This window comes from Carcharodon carcharias, chromosome 20 (genome assembly GCF_017639515.1).
Source record: "Carcharodon carcharias isolate sCarCar2 chromosome 20, sCarCar2.pri, whole genome shotgun sequence".
In the NCBI taxonomy this organism is placed as follows: domain Eukaryota; kingdom Metazoa; phylum Chordata; class Chondrichthyes; order Lamniformes; family Lamnidae; genus Carcharodon; species Carcharodon carcharias.
This window is the reverse complement of record NC_054486.1, coordinates 34,163,201-34,183,802: the sequence shown is the minus strand read 5'-3', so window position 1 is coordinate 34,183,802 and position 20,602 is coordinate 34,163,201. Positions and strand designations below refer to the sequence as shown.

The window sequence follows — 20,602 nt, the reverse complement described above, 5'->3', positions numbered from 1 at the left end:
AATACTCACTGTCTAAATTTAGACCAATAACAGCTGTAAGGTAAGGTACTTGGTCTAGAGGTAACTCCCAATTTCAGGAGATAAAGCATTATAGAGGAAACTTGGGAGAAAAGAGGGGATAATTAAACCTTAAAATTCAGATGTGATTGCTAAATCTTTTCTTTTTGTTTTTATTTATTTTTAACCTTTGCCATTTTTCTCAATTTAATTCATCAACTGAAGAAATTGACTTCTCTCCTGGAGTTTTATAAGCGCAAGTGGCCATTATTTACGTTTGAGCCTGGACTAACCTTGGCCACCTCTTATTTTTGTACTTGCTGACCTAAATTGGCACCAGGTCGAGCATGATCTCTATTTTAAGTATCTGCTCCTTGTGTTCAAATTCCTCTATGATAACCCCTCCTTTTCTCTGTAACTTCCTTCAGCCTAATAATCCTCCTATGTCTTGGCATTCCTCCAACTCTGGTTTCTTGTGAATCTCCCACTCCCTTCATCCCTCCATTGGTGGAAGTGTCTTCAATCATTTAGGCCCTAAACTCTGGTTTCCCACCTCAAACCTTTCCATCCCTCTCCTCCATTAAGATGCTCCTTGAAACCTACCTCTTTGACCAAGATTTTGATCACCTGTCATAATGTCCCCTCCTTTGACTTAGTGTCAATATTTGTTTGGTAATGCTCGTGAAGCACCTTGGGACACTCTACTATGTTAAAGGCACTGTATATGAATTGTTGATGACAACAACTTATATTTATATAGCACCTTTGATGTAATAAGACATCCCAAGGCATTTCACAGGAGCATTATAAAACATCTCTGTATAATACATACATTTTAGAATAAAACTTTTACTTTTAGGAATTAAAGTTTTATCTGTTGATAAATAGGGGCATCTGGCTGAGAAATTGGTAAACACAACTCTGATGTAAATGCAACTCAAACAAGCCTGGGTTTATTGCACTTAAAAGGTAGCCTGTGTTTATTCAATAAGTTGGAGTTGACAGTGGGACTGCTTGAACAATGGATGACCTACCTTTAGGCTTGTGGTACAGCCAGAGGGTCTTCACTAACTTCGATAAAATATTTAAATTATGTATATAGTTCCCAGATGAAAAGTGGTTGGGAGGCAGTTGGCCATCAAGGGAGTTCCTTGATAGGGACAGAAATTCTGGACTGAGGGTCATTAACTCTATTAACAATATAAATTGGGTTGCACATTGAAAGAGTTGTGCTGAAGGTAAAATGATCAATTCACATTTATGTTTGAGGACACCCCAAAGCATGCCACATTGTCATAGAGATGAGCTGTGGGGGTAGAAGGTTCTTTCGTTTAGGTTATCTGGCTGTCTGCTCAGAAAGCAGACAGTTGTTGTTTTGCTTTGGTATAGACTGCATATCACTGGATTGAGAGAGCCAACAGGGGATGACTGTTAGTCAGGCCTGCACTTTAAGCAGAGGAAATACTAACATTGTCATTCGCTACGCAGAACGCTGGTGGGGCTCAAACTCAGTTTGGATTTCATGAGGAAAAAGCAGCTGAAAATTTTGCTTAGTTTTCAGCTGGCGGAACAAATTTAGAGTGGTCCTCACAGGGCTCTGTGGCAGAAAGCAGTCAGCCAAGTTATCTTAGAAGCTGTGAGAAGGTAGTTGGGTGTCTGCCGGCAAGCAGAACAAGGAGCTGAGGCATCCACAGTCATGAGATATTAAATAGAATTTGGAGGGTCACTTAGCCAAAAAGCTAATCGAAGGATCCCCATAAAATCTTACCTCTGAGAATAGCTGGAATGCTGATGGGAATTAAAGTGAATTCCAGAGGGATATGGCATACCTCGTGGGTTGGTTCCTACAGAAGTGCATAAACCTTCAAGATCCCTGTAATGTTTAAGAGAATTCTTGGGTGGGGGCATATAAGAAAATATTAAGTCAGATGACCAAAATCTTGGTCAAAAAGGTAGGTTTTAATAAGTGTCTTAGAGGAAAGTGAGGTATGGAGGCAGATAGATGTACAGAGGAAATTCCAGAGCTTGGTACCTAGGCAACTGAAGCCACAGCCACCAATCATGGGAGAAATTATGATCGGAAATGCACAAGAGGCCAGAATTAAATGAGCGGTTATATCTCTGAGGGTTGTGGGGTTGGAGGAGATTACAGAGATTGGGAAGGGTGAGGCCATGGAGGGATTTGAAAACAAGAATTGTGAATTTTGAAATCAAGTCAGTGCTTGACCTGGAGCCAATGTAGGTCAGAGAGCACAGGGGCGATGGTGGGACTTGCTGCAAGTTAAGACATAGGCAGCAGAGTTTTGGATGTTAGCGAGGGTAGAATGTGGCAGACCAGCCAAGAATGCATTGGAATAGTTGAGTCTAGAAGCAACAAAGGCATGAATGAGGGTTTCAGCAGCAGATGAGCTGACATGGGCAAAATTGAGCAATGTTATGGAGGTGCAAATAAGCAGTCTTAGAGATGGGATGAATATAAGGTCAGAAGCTCATCTCAGGGTCAAATGTGACACTAAGGTTGCGAACAGACTGGTATAACCTCAAACTGTTGCCAGGGAGAGGAATCAAGTTGACTGGGAATGGCGTTTGGTGTAGAGACTGAAAACAATGGTGTTTGTCTTCCTAATATTTAATAGAGGTGACCAGATTATTTGACTGCAGGCATTGCAGCTTGGTTCTTTTGAATCCTTGCAATAGCTTCTACATGCTTTCCAGTAGCTGCCACTGGATAATTATCAAAAGCGAGAACCCTGGCTGGCCTTTCTTCTCCCCTCTCTAATGAAGGAAGCATGGGGCCAGTTAGTGTTCCTTTATCATCTTGGCAACAACCAATCAGCTAACTCTAAGCTGGGTTAGAATCTGAGGCTCACTGCAAACTGTGTTAACACACTGTTCCATTAGGGAAGCCTCAAGGTGAATCATTTCTTGCTGAACCATAATTTCTATTTCAAATTAACCAGTCTCTTATTACAAGTTGATGAAAAACATGAACCAAATTGTGCATGTTAAATTATTATTGAAGTTTCTTTAAAATTAGCAATTGTCAAAAGAACAATCAGTTTCCCACAAACTGCTCTTGGCAGTAACTAGAATTATAATAGTGGCATAAATGGTTCCTTCTGATAATGTTACAATTTTCTAATGAGCGTGGGAGGATGGCCTGTCTCATACAATTCAAGGAAAAATAGTTATTTTATATGGGCATTACACTATTTTGATGGAAAACAAAGTACTGTACTATAAAAATTCAGTTGATGATCACATAATGAAATATACATGTGCTAATACCTTATTATGAAACGAATATGAGAGGAAGAGGAAACCATTTAGCTCATCAAGCCTATTCCATCATTCAGTTAGATCACAGCTGATGTGCACATGAACTCCATTTAGCATGTATGAACTTTGCTCCTATTTTAAGAGACATTTGGAATAAAATACAACCTCATGGCCTCACCACTTACCTTCCAAATATTTCCTCCTATTGAAGCCAATGGGAAACAATATCAGGCAGTGTGCATAGGGAGGAAGACTACCTACTATGACTCATGTTGTACTGCTGCTGAAGTTCAATTCCACCCCACCATACCATTAACCTATACCTGCCCCCTTCCCCCCCACCTTCCCCCCCCTCCCCCTCTCCCCCCACCCCACCTTCCCCACCCCCTCCCCCCCTCCCCCTCTTCCCCCCCCTCTTCCCCCCCCCCACCCCGCCCCCTCCCCCCCCTCCCCCCCCCCCCCCCCCCCCCCCCCCCCCCCCCCCCCCCCCCCCCCCCCCCCCCCCCCCCCCCCCCCCCCACCCCAAACCCTCCATTAACCAGTTTTGGTGACAACTACATTAAACTAGGGAACAAAAGCATTTTGTAAGAAGGTTTTGCACCTTAGTACCTTAATATTTGAAGGCATCTTATTTAATCAGTCTTAATTGTCAGATCCTAATAGTAGGATGGCTAAATGCTTGTATCCCATTGTGCCCCCCACCCCCGTTGAATTATCCAGTTGTTTTTTGAATACTTCCAGGGTTTTTTCCTCCTCTACTCTGTCAGTCTATATCATGTAGTATTAACTCTGTGAAAAACAAGTCCTAAATTTATCTTTCAGAGAATCATAGAATAAAACAGCACAAAAGGAGGCCATTCAGCCCATCGAGTCTGCCCCAACACTTCAGAAGAGCAGTTCAGTTCCATTCTCCCATTCTCTCTAAATAACCCAGCAAATATATATCTAATTCCCTTTTGAAGGCTATTACTCAATCTACAGCCATCACACTATTGGGCAGTGCATGCCAATCTTAACCAATTGTTACATCAAACGTTTTTCTTTATTGTTCATTTGCCAAACACTTTAAATTTGTGCCCTTGGGTCATTAACCCTTTATGCACTGAAAACAGTTTATTTTTATTTATTCTATCTAAATCCTTCATGATTTAAACACCTCTATCAAATCACATCTTGAGCCTCTCTGCTTTAAGGAGAACAACTCTAACTTTTCCAGTCTATTCACATGCTTGTAATCTCTCATCCCCAGAACCATTGTAGTAAATCTGTTCTGTACCCTTTCCAAACCTGCATGTCCTTCCTTAAAGTGTGGTGCCCAGAATTGGACAAAATACTACAGCTGGAACCAAATTGGTGTTTTGAGTAACTTCCTGGCTTTTGCATTCTATGCCTCTATTTACAAAGCCCAGATTTCCCATATGCTTTAACCTATCTTGCCGCCTTCAAAAATATGTGCACAAGCATCCCCAGTCTGTTCTCCTTTTGTACTCTTTGAAAATTGTAGTTTGTATTTCCTCTCTTCAGTCTTTCTATCAAAATGTATCACCTCATACTTCTCCGCGATTGAATTTCTGCTGCCACGTGTCTATCCATTTCACCAGCCTGTCTGTGTCCTTTTGAAGTCTATCACTATCTACCTCAGAGTTTACTATGCTTCCCAGTTGAGTGTAATCTGAAAATTTCAAAATTGTTTCTTGTATTCCCAAGTCCAAGTCATAATGTATATCAAAAACAGTTGTCCTCGTACTGTCCACCTCATAGCTCCCTCCAGTCCAAAACAGGCTATTCATCACAATTCTGATTTCTATTCTTAGCCAGTTTTGTATCCACTCTGATAATGTCGTTTTTATCCCATGTGCTTCAATTTTGCTAATAAGTCGAATATGTAGTACTTTTGAAGGTCCATATACACAACATCAAATGCTATATTATAAAGCATGGGCTTTATAAATAGAGGCATAGAGTACAAAAGCCAGAAAGTACCTTTCAAAAGGGAGCTGGATAAATACTTGAGGGAGAGAAAATTGCAGTGATATGAGGAAAAGAGCCAGGGCATTGCATTAACAAGATTACTTTTAGAGAGAGCTGGTGCAGACTCAGTGGACGAACGGCTTCCTGCTGTACAATGCTATTCTTAGAAATGACTTTAAATTTGTATCCTCTATTTCTCCAAGTTTAGTTTTTTCAATTATTTTAATTCCCTTATACACCTTTTCTATATACTTGGGACTTGATTTTAATGTTCCCTTTGGCGGAAGTGGGCTAACTCACTTCGCATACTGAGCTAGATTTTACTTTAGGCCTTTGGATCCCGGCGTCAGGGTTAAATGGAGATCGAGCCCATGCTCATTGGCAGCATGCACCATCAACACAGGCGGCTTCCTAATTCACAACCTCCAGAGTTCAGTGGGTTCCTGATGCTGCAGGACCAATTGGAGGGCTGGAAGCTCTGGAGCCTCAGCTAAAGCCCACAGGGAGATGTGGACACTGCTGACAGGGTGACCAACCGCTGCATCGTTTAAGGGATTGTCCCTTATTTTCACTATTTGCCCTATGTCCCTTAAGGACACCTGTTGTCCCGTATTTCTAGGACAGCCTGTAGGAGACTGACCCTGGTGAGTTTAAGTGAGTGAGTCAGCCAACAGGGAGATGATAACGTCGAGACACAACAAGATTTGTTGTAAGTTTTAGTGGATTTTACTCCAACCTCACGGCTATTATGGTCTGAAGAATCCACCCCACGCAGAGAGGCTGCTCCCATTGTCTTCTGCATCCGGGAGGGGTGGGGGTAAGGTCACTGCTGGTGGAAACTGATAATCTTTTAAATGAAAACCAAATCAACAAAATTGGGATAAATCAGGCACAGCCCCTAATTCAGGTCAGCTGTAAAACCAAGAACAAAGTTTAAAGGAAACTTACAAACTTTAAATCAAAATGTGATTAAAGGGGTCAACAAAACACCCCAGTCCCCGCGGTGCCCACCGAGCACGGAATGGTGGAAACTGATGACGTGGCTGCAAAATCAACCCTAAATAGGACCTTAATCATCTTAATTGGCTGCCCGCCTCTCTCTACCACACCACCCCCCACCGGGAAACCTTCCTCAACCAACCCCCCCCCCCCCAGCTGGGAAACATTCCCCGTAGCAGGAATGCACTGGGGAGCTGTCTCAACATGGCTCCCCATATTTCCCTCAGCCTCCAACCGTGTCTCCACGGGGCTGAGAAAATTCAGGCCACAGTACGGACTCGAGCTGGGAAGCCTGATGTGTGCTTGAAATCGGGGTGAACTGCTAGGACTTGTGCATTGAATGGATTAAAAAGCAGCACAGCAGATATCATTTGTATATTTTTAGAAAAAGAATAAAATTGCCGCAATGAAATGCTGAGGATCGTAAGCGCCCATTTCAATTGAACCCAGTTTCAATCCCTGCGCCCCTGGCATTGGCCCTCGTACCACTCCTGCAGGAAGTACAATTGTGGTTCTCAGGAGTGCGCTGGAATCGGGAAGAGCACCTTTGCTCCTCCTAGATTCATCTGGAAGGTCTTTTTACTTTTTATTGGAAACTACGTGTTCATCCACAGTAGGAAATGCTGCACTGCTGAGAATAGCCACCTTCAGGAGGAAGTCCTGCAAATGTTAGGTCTTTCATTGGTATATGCACGTGGTTGGCGTTGGGTGGGACGCCAGGGGAATCTGAAAAAAATGCCAGACTCAATATGGGGGTGGATGTATTTCAGGCATCTAAGGACACAACCCCACAAAATTGTTCTTTTATGGCCCCTGCCCCTTTCCGCCTGGAAATTGAGGTCCAATTTCCACCCCATACATGTTTCTCCGGTCCTTGCCCATAGTTTAGACCTTTGACACTAGGAATCAGCCTCATGTTTTTTCTCTATATTGCGCCTAGCACCCGAATGTCTCAGTGACAAGGTGTGCCCTGATCAGAATCCTCCAAGATTGATCATCTATAACAGTTACATTCTAACTTGTATTCTAATTGGTTATGGTAAATTTAAAACCCTACCAAAGGTTCGCGGTGACATTTAGCAGCTGCTCATTTATTACCTAGGGGGAAAGAATTGTCTTTTCAGAATAATATTGTAAATTACAAGGTCTCAATATATTCGACCTACAAATAGGTCACCTAGTAATAGCGTCGTTCTTCCAAAATTCAAAGACCCCTTTATCCAATTAAAATGTACCCTGTCATTGTCTTTACTGCATGGGTTGCGATTATCTACCTTCGCGTAATGATTATCCCGGCTGGGAAAACATAATTCGTTCCTGTTGCACCTTCCATTGAAACTCCCCTAGCGGAATCTTGGGTCTATGTGTAAGAACAATAAAGTTGGAAAGGCGTTACCGAGTGACATGCTGTGTTGCACTTTCCCGAGAAAGGAAAGGGAGTCGCAGATAACGCAAAACGAGAAGTCACTTTGTTTAAACAATGGGATAATAACCGTGTTAGATTATTTGAAACCCCTCAGTCTACCCTCGCTCAATTAAGACAAACGCAAAAACGTTAAGAAGCACAAATCTTGTTTTTAAATGATTGAAAAGGGACTTTGAAGGAGTTTGATTCCTGCCCAGAATTGTTCAGGTCGTACCACTCAAGGCGTTTCATTTCAAACATTTCTTGTTAGCGTTATATGTCAAATGTTAATTCTACTCATCTCTAGATAAGAAATGAACACTAATTCAGTTCTTAAAACGTTTATTTTTGAAAAAATCTAACCACTACTAAAGCTCACAAGAGTCGCTGTTACACCCAAATCTGCGCATTAAAATACAATAGTTGACTGTACAGATACATTTTACAGAGGTTGATGTACCTGAGGTTAACTCATACCGTTTCCATTAGGAGGTAATCTACACTAACTAGTCAACATTTCCAGTGCCAGACCATGCGTGTGTGAACTCCCACTAAAAACAACTGGAAAATCAGAATTCCAAATGTTAATGTTAACTTGTTCTGGGAACATTTTTTAACGATGACCGAGTCCTCTAAAAAGCAACAAAGCAGATGTCATTTGTATATTTTTAGAAAGTTTATGAAAAAGAATAACATTGCCCCAGTGAAATGCTGAGGATTGTAACTAACCCGCGTGAAAGGGGAATCTTGCTGAAACCACCAAATATTTAAATAGTGAACCTTTCAGGTTGTCTGAGGTGCACAGGGTTGACCCAACCCCCACCCCCCTTGATTTTGGAACCTCGGTTACATTTCTTGAAAGTTCTGTATGGTATTTCTATGAGTACTTGTGCTTACAGTCCGGCCGCGGTAGATCCGTCCTATTGCCTTGTAGATATTGCCAACGCCTGGTCCTCAACCATCCTTTCCGTTACATTCTTGCTCTCTGCCCTCTTGGGTGGTACTGATTCCGAGAAACTTTGTAAATGGTCAGAGATCTTTGGGCTGGCTTGGGTCATTGACTGAGCTTGGGTGACCCCCTGTGAATCCACGGACATCTCCTGGAGACTCTTAGTTCCTGTGCTATCTTGCAGAGCATGAGAGAGGTCACCCGCAGTAAGTTCACTCTCAGTGTCAGTCTCCAAATCACCAGGAAGCTGAGTGATGGCTGCCAGGTTATGACTCTCTGTGGTGCTCCCCCCTGTATTCCAGGCCTTGGTGGCAGTCAGAGCCTGCATTTGGGGTTCCTCCTTCCCTTCTCTGGATCTCCAAGTCTTAGAGTCCAGTGCCTTAGAACTAAACTGCTCAGTGACCAATTTAGAGGAGGAATCCGGCTGCATCAGAGCGGTGGCAGTCTCAGGGCTGGAATTTGTGGATTTGACCGGCTTCCAGATCAGACTGTAGTACACCGCCAGGATGATCGCTGCCAGGGACACTGATAAGACATAGGCCAAAACTGTGGCCAATCTCACCCATTTGGTGTTGGTCTTTGCCGCCATCTTCGCCTTCTTGTCTCCGGTGAAGGTGGCTGGCTTGCCTTTATCAGCCCCGGGCATGAAGTCCTTGTCCCTCATTGTTGCCTCCCTGTTCTCGCCTTCGGCTGTAGCTTCGCAACGAGGTGGATTCTCTGAATTTACCCCGAGCTATCAATTCAAAGTGGAAATCAGCAATCGCTCCCGTCGGCCCCCAGTCCCTCCACGGAGCAGCATTGGAGCAGTTAGTGTGTGATCAAACGGTCCGCTCCGGCATCTACCTCCCACATACTACCTCTGGGAGCCGGCCAGCTTTCTACTATTCGCTGGAGGTCTTGCTGCTGTCAGCAGTACCGGGATGCTGCAGGAGCAGTCAGAGAGAGAGAGTGAAAACGGTTCAGTGCCTCAGCTTGTTTATTGCCTTTAATACGCATCTCTTGAAACAAGATCAGCTGTCACAATCTGTCCCCATTGTGCCAGAAAATGAAGCAGTTTTTTTGTAGTAAACAGCAGAGGGGGTGGGGAGGGAAAGTGAAGAATCTCTTAAAGAGACCAAGCCTACCATATGTGTAGCTATAATGTGCGGGTGGATATGTATCGGTGGGTGTACAGTGTGTGTATGTATAAATGTATATATCTGTGGGAGGGGGTGCGTGTTTATATTTGTATGTGTATGTGCGTGTTCCAGTGGTAACCAATCACTTGCAATGGCTCACTTTCTGCTACCAAAATGTTAACTCTGCTGTCACCTAAGGATTTATCCTTGGCCCCCTCCTATTTCTCATCTACATTCTACCCCCAGCAACATCAACAGAGTCAGTTTTCACACAAACTCTAATGACGCCCAGCTCTACCTCCCAACACTTCTCTCAACCCCTCCATCACCTTTAAACATTCAGACTGCTTACCCAGCAGCCTGTACTGGATGAGCAGGAATTTCCCCAAACTAAATATTGGGGAAACTAACGCCATTGTCTTTGCTGATCCAAACTCCATTCCCCAGTTACCCACTCCATTCCTCTCCCTGGCAACTGTCTGAGGATAAACCAGACTGTTCACAGCCATGGTGTCACATTGACTCCAGTATGAGCTTTCTACCACATATCCATGCTTTCACTAAGACCACCAATTTCTACCTCCATAACATTACTCTATTCTGCCCCACCTCAGCTCATTTGCTGCTGAAACCCTCATCCTTGCCTTTTTACCTCTACATTTGACTATTCCAATGAACTCCTGGCTGGTCTCCCATATTCTACTCTCTGTTACAGACAGGAGGGGGTTTAATTTAAAACAGCCCTGATTTCTCCTCTCAGCACCCATCCATAAACAGAAAGGTGTTTTGATTTTGATTTCTCCCTCTATAAGTGGTGGCATATTTCCAAACCCCTCAGTTTTGGTGTGATCCAATTTCTAAACCCGAGTAAACCCAAGATAGGGTGAACTCAGAGGGTTAGTTTATTCACACATACTCAAAATGTGGGGGTGGGGGGATGTCATTACATAGCCCCTATGCATTCATACAATAAACAAGGGATAAAGAAAGAAAGATTTACAGAGCAAAGACCACAGAGCAACGAGTTATTGTTTCCCATGAATCCAGAGTCTAGAATCAAAAGTTCAATGGTGAATTCCTTCACAGAGGTCAACAGGCTGAACTGATGCTGGATAATTCACTTTTCCAGTAGAGTTGACTTCCACGGTGAAATAGACATATAGAGATTAATTAGCCTTGTAGGCAGTGGTATAGAGGTTCAGAAGTTCCAGTGGAACTTCTGTGTAGACGGGGCAGGCATTCAAACCTGGACAGAGCCCCTTTTCTGAGCTGCTGCTTGGTAGATGGAAGGTGGCAGACTGAGTTGCAGTACAACAAGACAGTATAACTGGTTCTCCCAGCTAGGTGTTTGGGGGGCGGGAGCGGGCGCTATCATGTCAAATGACTCCCACCTCTTCAGTTTGGCTTTGACAAAAGGTCATTCCTTTGTCTGATTTCTTGAGATTGTTAATGTTCTAAACATTAAGAATTTGAAAGGAAGGTTGCAGGGTTCTTTGTCCTAGCAGACTAGTAGATTCCAGTGACCAGGCCTGGCTCATGAAATATTTCAAAAAAATACAGTGTGAGGTTTTAGCTCTGTTACATCTCCATAAACTTGAGATCATCCTAAACTCTGTTGCTCATGTTCTTACTTGCATCAAGTCCCCATTCACCCATCACCCTTATGCTTGCTGACCTACAGGTTCCCGGTTAAACATGCCACAATTTTAAAATTCTCAACCTTGTTTTCAAAGCCCTCAATGGCTTCATCCTTTCCAAATCCTTCAGTCCCACAACCCTCCAAGATATATGTGCTCCTCTAATTGTGGCCTCTTGAGCATCCCCGATTTTAGTTGCTCCACCATTGGTGGCCATACCTTCAGCTGCCCAGGCCCCAAGCACTGGAATACCCTCCCTAACCTCTATGCCTCTCTTTCCTCTTTTAAGATGCTCCTTGAAACCTAGCTCTTTGATCAAGCTTTTGATCATCGGTCCTAATATCTCCTTATTTGACTCAACGTCAATTTAGTTTGATAATGCTCCTGTGAAACACTTTGGTACATTTTACTATAATAAGGTTATTGTTGCAGTGCAATTCAGATCTCAAATTATCAGAAAGAAACAAGATCACATGTGCATATGATCCCCACAGAAGAGATTGAAAAAGAAAACTGAAGAACAGTTTATTCAGCCTGTCTGCCCACTGGCTGGTTTCAGTTAAGTATTAGCAAAAGCTTGGGAACAGGTTACTGCTCCCACTTTGCGATCTCCTCTACATTGGAGAGACCAAACGCAGACTGGGTGACTTCTGTCCGCATGCATGATCCAGACCTTCTTGTTGCTTGCCACTTCAACACACCCCCCTGCTCTGATGCCCACATGTCCACCCTTGGCCTGCTGCAATGTTCCAGTGAAGCTCAACGCAAACTGGAAGAACAGCACCTCATCTTCCGACTAGGCATTTTACACCCTTCTGGACTTAACACTGAGTTCAACAGCTTTGGATCATGAACTATCTCCTCCAACCAACTTCATCCCTTTTTAATCCCCTTTTTGCTTATATTTATTTTTAAATTTTTATATATATATTTACCACCTATTTCTATTATTATTTTTAAAATTTATTTTTTGATCCCCACCTTTTAACCTATTTAGATCTTTTCTCCCACACTGTCCCCTCCCCCCACCCCATCCCCACTCAGGCCATCTGTCATCCTGCTTTGTATTCTTAATGCCACCATTAGCCAGTATCACCACCATCAACACCCTTTTGAGCTTTTGTTTATGACATCTTTTGCAATCTCTCCTTTGCCTCCACCTATTACTGGCTTTCTATCCAGCCTCACCTGTCCCACCCCCTTTAGATAGTATATATTTCACCATATTTTTACTTCTCTTTAGCTCTGAAGAAGAGTCATATGGGCTCGAAACGTTAACTTTGTCTTTCTCTCCATGGATGCTGTCAGACCTGCTGAGCTTTTCCAGTAATTTTTGTTTTTGTTACTGCTCCCATTTGCATAGAAAAATATGGAGTAAGGCATGGGAATGTAAAGAAGAAGTGAAAGTGATTATGGGAATGGAACTCTAAGACTTCTCTTAGACTGCTTTAAAATCTGTATCCATATTTTAAAGTGATTTTTCCCCACTTCACATAAATGGTTTTCAAAATTTTCTGCAAATATTGACACATTGGGGCCCTGTTCTAAATGCCAAAATACAATGTTGATCATTAAAAGGAAAATTATACAGTTATGCCAGAAATAGTTTAAATGTAAATACACGAGGAGCAACAGAAATGATAGCACTAAATGTGCCCAATGCTGAACAGACCAAAATTAAGAGATTCTAAGGACTCATTGAGGTCCATGGATCCCGGTTTGAAAACATATTTTGGAGAGCTGGCAGCATTCACTATTGCAAAACTTGAGCGGCTAATCAGGTTAACTCTTCCAAACATTGGCTGCTCTTCAGGTTTGTGTGACTTCTCACCTGCTGGTCTAACTGAGATTGAGAAAGTTACTGAACTGACTTGGGCTGCACCTTGATGCATCGAGAGCAACTTGCACTGATATAGCACCTTCAATGTAGCATAACCTCCATCACTACTTAACACTATGAGTTACCAGTACTCCATAATTTAAAGAAGGCTGGATGTGTTGGCAATTGTTCTTAGTCTTGTACCTGAAGTTCTTCAGCACCAGGTGTTTTAATAGTCTGCTCACATGCAAGCTGTTCTCTGGTTTCTACTGTTCCATCCAGAAGACAGGAAGGAAAATACATATATCTACATCAACCTGGCTATTTTATAAAATTATTCTTTTATTTTTAAAATGGACAAAGACTTTACCCTGCATTCCTGACTGGCTCTGAAGAAGGCAACATTGCAGGTTCCAACAGCTTTGGGGAAGGTCATGTGACATACCTCCCACCACTTCTCCTGGGTTTTGGACAAAGGATGTATTTTTCCGGGTCTGGAATCTTGAGAGGTTTAATAGATGAGTCAGGGTTTCTTTAGTCCTTGCAGACATACCGTCTCCATTGGCCAGAGCCCTGCCTTAGAAATATAAAGGGCGTTGGTGCGTTTCTTTGGACTTCGATTTTCTGCAGTCCCAGGGGGTATTAGCCCATCTTTAAAGGTAATGAGATCCCTGCTGGTTTCTGAAGGTTAGAAATTCCTCTGGTATGAGTAGCTCTGAGGAAGGATTATATGGACTCAAAATATCAACTCTGTTTCTCTCTCCACAAATGTTGTCAGACCTGCTGAGTTTTTCCAGCATTTTCTGCTTTTGTTTCAGATTTCCAGCATCCGCAGTGTTTTGCTTTTAATTTTTTCCTTGTTTTTATACTGTGTTAATACAGTCAAGGATCTTGTGCAGTTTTTTAACAGCCTTTTTGACTTGCCTTGCTATGTACAAAGATTTGTGCATATACACCCCCAGATCGCCTTGTTCCTGCACCCCCTTTAAAATGGTACCATATAGTTCATGTTTTCCCTCCCCTGCATTCATCCTACCAAAATGTATCTCCTCACACTTGTCCACACTAAATTTCATCTGCCACGTGTCTGTTCATTTAACCAGTCTATCTCCTTCTGAGATCTGTCACTCCTTATTGCTTACTGCATTTCCAAGTATCATGTCATTATTGAAATTATGCTCTGTATACCCAAGCCCCACTCATTAATATGTGCAAAAAATAATAGCGGTTCCAATACTGCTCCCTGAGGAACACCACTATATACTTCTCGTCTAAAAAACAACGTTCACTGCTAGTCTCTGCTTTCTGTCCTTTGACCGATTTTGTATCCAGAATGCCATTACCACTTTTACCCCATGAGTTTTGATTTTGCTGACAAGTCTATTATATGGTATTTTGTGAAATAACTTTTGAAAATCCACATAGACAACATCAAATGCATTACCCTTCATCAGCCCTCTCTGTTACTTCACCAAACAACTCAATCATATTAGTCAAACATGACTTACCTTTCACAAATCTGCTGACTTTTATTTATTAACCCATAATTTTCCAAATGCCAATTCATTTTGTTCCAGATTATTGGCTAGACTGACTGGCCAGTAGTTACTGGGTTTATCACTTTCCCTTTATCAACATTTTGCAATATGTTGTATGCATTTAATCCTTTATGGGCTGAAAATATCTTAATATAACTGAATCCTAAGGGGCTTATTTGCGGGAAAGGGTGAAAAAAGGCACTGAGTGGCTGGTGTGCTATTAAAGTGCATGTATTTAGAAGTCTGGATTGAGCCTGTAATCTGGGGAATAATTGCTGATTTAAACATGCCTAGAGGAGCTAAAATGGAGACCAGCAAGTTTAGTACTCAAGCGCTGATTAGTAGCAATTTTGCGGAAGTGGGATTTACAGACTCCAGTGCCTGTGCACTTCAACTGAGGGTGTGGAATGTGCTGGCTGGCAGTGAAACTAAAAGAACAGGACAATGGCATCTATCAAGATGGTTCAGGGGTGGAGGGAGAGTGCACACAGGTGCTCAGAGGCTGCAGTGAAGGTCCTGGTGAAAGAAGCACCCTAGAGGAGTGTTGTCCTGTACTCACAGGGGGAAAGGAAGCCACAGGAGCAACTAATGTTGCAGAGTGGGAGGAGATCACTGGAGGTCACAACCAGGAGTCCTTGTCCCAGAATTATGGCTCCAGTGGCACCAAAAAAATGTAATGATTTGACACGAGTGGTTAAGGTAAGATCTCTTCTCACAAACACATTGCCCAATAACTGCACCATCACCAGCATCACAACTTCAACACACTGTATCCATTATCTATTTACACATTCACACACTCCACACTATTGCATCCTTGAGAGACACAATTCACACCTCAACGCATCTCACACTTCTTCAAACATATGAGGAATCACACACACACACACACACACAAACACACACACACAAACACACACACATATATATATATATATGTAAACTGCCAAATACAATTGCTCACAATCACCACTTTTTCTCTTCCAGGACAGGATAACACAAAGTAGGCACCCACAGGACACAATGATGCTCTGAGATTATTTCCATTGAAGTGGCCGTGCTGACAGTAATTGGAAGGGAAGTGATAGACTCTGTGGCCACGGGCAGAGCGGAGGATCTCTTATCTAGAGGTGGCTCCCCTTACAGATACACAACTGTTCTTGATCCCTAATACCCCAAACCTATCCTCACTCACGAGCTCTGTATGGTCTCATCATATACATCCTCCTATAGTGTTACACACTAACCCTTCAGGCTTCATCATTACAGGCTCGCAGAAGCGAGATCCACCTCACCCACCCCCTGGAGGAAGTGGAAGAGGAGGAAAGGCCATCATTCATCCCTGGAGGAGAAGGAGAACAAGGAAAAAGGCTGTTGCAGTCTGCAGCTCAGAGACTGGCGCTCTGTGTAATCTCGAGGCTAGGGTAAAAATCCTCACAGTGGAACATACTGGGCGATAGTGAGCAAGAGCCATGTCAGGTAAAATGGATACCACAGTATCACCTTGTAGCAGGGAACAAGCTTGCCCACTAGTTCTGCTGTAAAGGAGTCAGATGAGAAACTCGCAGGGCCAAGCTTCAGAAGAAGGCTGAAGGGTGCGATAAACCAAATACTTGGCGCAATAGTCTCCCTGAAAGCCTGCAGATCATGTTGGGGGGAATAGAGGAGTCTGCCTCTAGCTCAGCCCATGTTTTGAAGCAGAACCTCAATCCCATATGGCTCCAGTTTGGAGAAGGTGGCCAAATACATCCAGCAGTAGGAAATAGGCAGAGTACAGGGCCAACATATTCCAGTAAAGAGAAATGGTGGGACCAACATATATAGGGAACCCTGGATGTCGAGGGATATACAGGATTGGATAAAGAGAAAAAGGGAGGCTTATGGCAGATACCGAGGGCTCAAAACAGCGGAAGCCCTGGAGGAGTATAGAATGTGTAGGGGGGAACTTAAAAAGGAAATTAGGAGACCAAAAAGGGGACATGAAAAAACATTGGCAGGTAAAATAAAGGAAAATCCAAAGTTATTTTACAAGTACATTAAGAGTAAAAGGATAACTAGGGAAAGAGTAAAGCCCATTAAGGACCATAGTGGTAATTTATGTGTGGAGCCAGAAGACGTAGGTAGAGTTCTAAATGAATACTTTGTGTTGGGTGTTCACAAGTGAGAAGGAGGATGTGGGTATGGAAATCAGGCAGAAGGATTGTGATATAATTAAAGAAATTAGCATAGAAAGGGAGGAGTTTCTAAGTGGATAAAAGTAGATAAATCTCCAGGCCTGGATGAAATGTATCCCAGGCTGTTGAGTGAGGCAAGGGAGGAGATACCAGGGGTGCTGGCAATAATTTTCAATACCTCTCTGGCCACAGGAGAGGTGCCAGGGGACTGGAGGACAGCCAATGTGGTACTGTTATTTAAGAAGGGAGAAGGGACAAACCAGGGAACCAAAGGCCAGTCAGTCTGCCGGGACTGATGTCCTGGGGGGAATATTTGCTAGGGTGGTTGGAGAGGGTTGAAACTAAAATGGCAGAGGGATGGAAACCTATGCAAGGAGTCAGAGGAGGGGGAATCAAGGACAAGAAGAAAAGATAGAAGGGGGAATAAGAAAAGTGATAGGCAGAGAAATCAAGGGCAAGAATCAAACAGGGCCTCAGTGAAAAATAGTGAGAATGGGACAAGTAATGTTAAAAAGACAAGCCTTAAGGCTTTGTGCCTTAACATGAGGAGCATTTGCAATAAAGTGGATGAATCAACCATGCAAATTGATGTAAACAGATATGATATAGTCAGGATTACGGAGACATGGTTGCAGGGTGACCAGGGATGGGAACTGAACATACAGGGGTATTCAGTATTTAGGAAGGACAGACAAAAAGGAAAAGGTGGTGGAGTTGCATTGCTGGTTAACGAGGAAATTAACCCAATAGTGAGGAAAGATATTAGCTCCGATGATGTGGAATCTGTATGATTAGAGCTGAGAAGCACTAAGGGGCAAAAAATGTTAGTGGGGGTTGTATAAAGACCCCCAAACAGTAATGGCGATGTTGGGAATGGCATTAAACAGGAAATTAGAGACACATGCAATAAAGGAACATCTGTAATTATGGGTGATTTTAATCTGCATATAGATTGGGCAAATCAAATTAGTAACAATACCGTAGAGGAGGAATTCCTAGAGTGTACACGGGATGCTTTTCTGGACCAATACGTTGAGGAACCAACTAGAGAACAGGCCATCCTAGACTGGGTATTGTGTAAAGAGAAAGGAATAATGGCAATCTAGTTGTGCAAGGCCCCTTGGGGATGAGCGACCATAATATGTTAGAATTCTTTATCAAGATGGAGAGTGATATAGTTGATTCTGAGACTAGGGTCCTGAATCTTAATAAAGGAAACTACGATGGTATGAGATGCAAGTTGGCTATGATGGATTAGGAAACATTACTTAAGGGATGACGGTGGATAGGCAATGGTAAACATTCAAAGAGCGCGTGGGTAAACTGCAACAATTGTTTATTCCTGTCTGGCACAAAAGTAAAACAGGAAAGGTGGCCAAACCATGGCTAATAAGGGAAATTAGAGATAGTATTAGATCCAAGGAAAAGGCATATAAATTGGCCAGAAAAAAACAACAGACTTGAGAATTGGGAGCAGCTTAAAATTCAACAAAGGAGGACCAAGGGATTGATTAAGAAGGGGAAAGTAGAGTACGAGAGTAAGCTTGTAGGGAACATTAAAACTGACTGTAAAAGTTTCTTTGGTATGTGAAGAGAAAAAGATTGGTGAAGACAAATGTAGGTCCCTTACAGTCAGAAACAGGGTAATTTATACTGGGGAACAAAGAAATGGCTGACCAACTAAATACATACTTTGGTTCTGTCTTCACAAAGGAGGACACAAATAACATACCAGAAATGTTGGGGAACACAGGGTTTGGTGAGAGGGAGGAACTGAAAGAAATCAGTATTAGTAGGGAAATGGTGATGGGGAAATTGATGGGATTGAAGGCTGATAAATCCCCAGGGCCTGATAATCTACATCCCAGAGTACTTAAGGAAGTGGCCCTAGAAATAGAGTATGCATTGGTGGTCATCTTCTGAGATTCTATAGACTCTGGAACAGTTCCCACAGATTGGAGGGTAGCTAATGTAACCCCACTATTTAAAAAGGGAGGTGGAGAGAAAACAGGGAATTATAGACCAGTCAGCCTGACATCGAGAGTGGGGAAAATTCTAGAATCCATTATAAAAGATTTAATAGCTGAGCACTTGGAAAACAATGGTAGAATCGGACAGAGTTAGCATGGATTTATGAAAGGGAAATCATGCTTGACAAATGTACTGGAATTTTTCGAGGATGTAACTAGTAGAATTGATGAAGGGGAGCCAGTGGATCTTACTTATTTGGACTTTCAAAAGGCTTTCGATAAAGTCCCACATAAGAGATTAGTGTGCAAAATTAAAGCCCATGGTATTGGGGGTAGTGTATTGAGATAGGTAGAAAACTGGTTGGCAGACAGGAAACAAAGAGTTAGAATAGACAGGTCTTTTTCTGAATGGCAGATAGTGACTAGTGGGGTACCACAGGGATCAGTGCTGGGACCCCAGCTATTCACAATATATATTAATGATTTAGATGAGGGAACTAAACGTAATATCTCCAAGTTTGCAGAGGACAGAAAGCTGGGTGGGAGGGTGAGCTGTGAGGAGGATGCAGAGATGCTTCAGTGTGATTTGGACAAGCTGAGTGAGTGGTCAAATGCATGGCAGATGCAGTATAATGTGGATAGATGTGAGGTTATCCATTTTGGTAGCAAAAACAGGAAGACAGATTATTATCTGAATGGCTATAAATTGAGAGAGGGGAATGTGCAATGAGACCTGGGTGTTCTTGTACACCAGTCACTGAAGGTAAGCATGCAGGTGCAGCAGGCGGTAAAGAAGGCAAATGGTATGTTGGCCTTCATAGCGAGAGGATTTGAGTACAGGAGCAGGGATGTCTTGCTGCAATTATACGGAGCCTTGGTGAGACCACACCTGGAATATTGTGTGCAGTTTTGGTCTCCTTATCTGAGGAAGGATGTTCTTGCTATAGAGGGAGTGCAGCGAAGGTTTATCAGATTGATTCCTGGGATGGTTGATCAGTAAGTTTGTGGATGAAAATTGGTGGGATGGTAAATAGTGAGATTACAGGAGGATATAGAAGGACTGGTCAGATGGGCTGATCAGTGGCAAATGGAATTCAATCCAGATAAGTGTGAGGTGATGCACTTGAGCAGGACAAACAAGGCACGGGAATAGACAACGGATGGTAGGAACCTGGGAAGCACTGAGGATCATAGGAACCTTGGTGTACTTGTCCCTTAAGGTAGCAGGACAGGTAGATAAGGTGGTTAAGAAGGCATATGGGATACTTGCCTTTATTAGCCAAGGCATAGAATATAAGAGCAGGGAGGTTATGCTGGAACTGTATAAAATGCTGGTTAGGCCACAGCTAGATATTGCGTGCAGTTCTGGAATTCGCATCATAGGAAGGATGTGATTGCACTAGAGAGAGTGCAGAGGAGATTTACCAGGATGTTGCCTGGGCTGGAGAGTTTTAGTTATGAGGAGAGATTGGATAGATTGGGGTTACTTTCCCTGGAGCAGAGGAGATTGAGGGGGGACATGATTGAGGTGTATAAAATTATGATGGGCATAGATAGGGTAGACAGGAAGGAACTTTTTCCCTTGGTGGAGGGATCAATAACCAGGGAGCATAGATTAAATGTAAGGGGCAGGAGGTTTAGAGTGGATGTGAGGAAGAACTTTTTCACTCAGAGGGTGGTGGGAATCTGGAACTCACTGCTTGAAAGGGTGGTAGAGGCAGAAACCCTCATAACATTTTAGAAGTA

General features: G+C 42.9%; 1 protein-coding gene across 1 annotated transcript in view; it reads right to left on the bottom strand.

Moving 5' to 3' along the window:
• Positions 1-9,648, bottom strand: part of LOC121292205 — a 38,543-nt gene extending 28,895 nt beyond the window's left edge. The window contains exon 1 of the mRNA XM_041213885.1: positions 8,549-9,648. Within this exon, the coding sequence (XP_041069819.1) occupies positions 8,572-9,264 (693 nt within the window). The 5' untranslated portion in view covers positions 9,265-9,648 and the 3' untranslated portion in view covers positions 8,549-8,571. The remainder of the gene's footprint in view (positions 1-8,548) is intronic.
• Between the last annotated feature and the right edge of the window lie 10,954 nt (positions 9,649-20,602).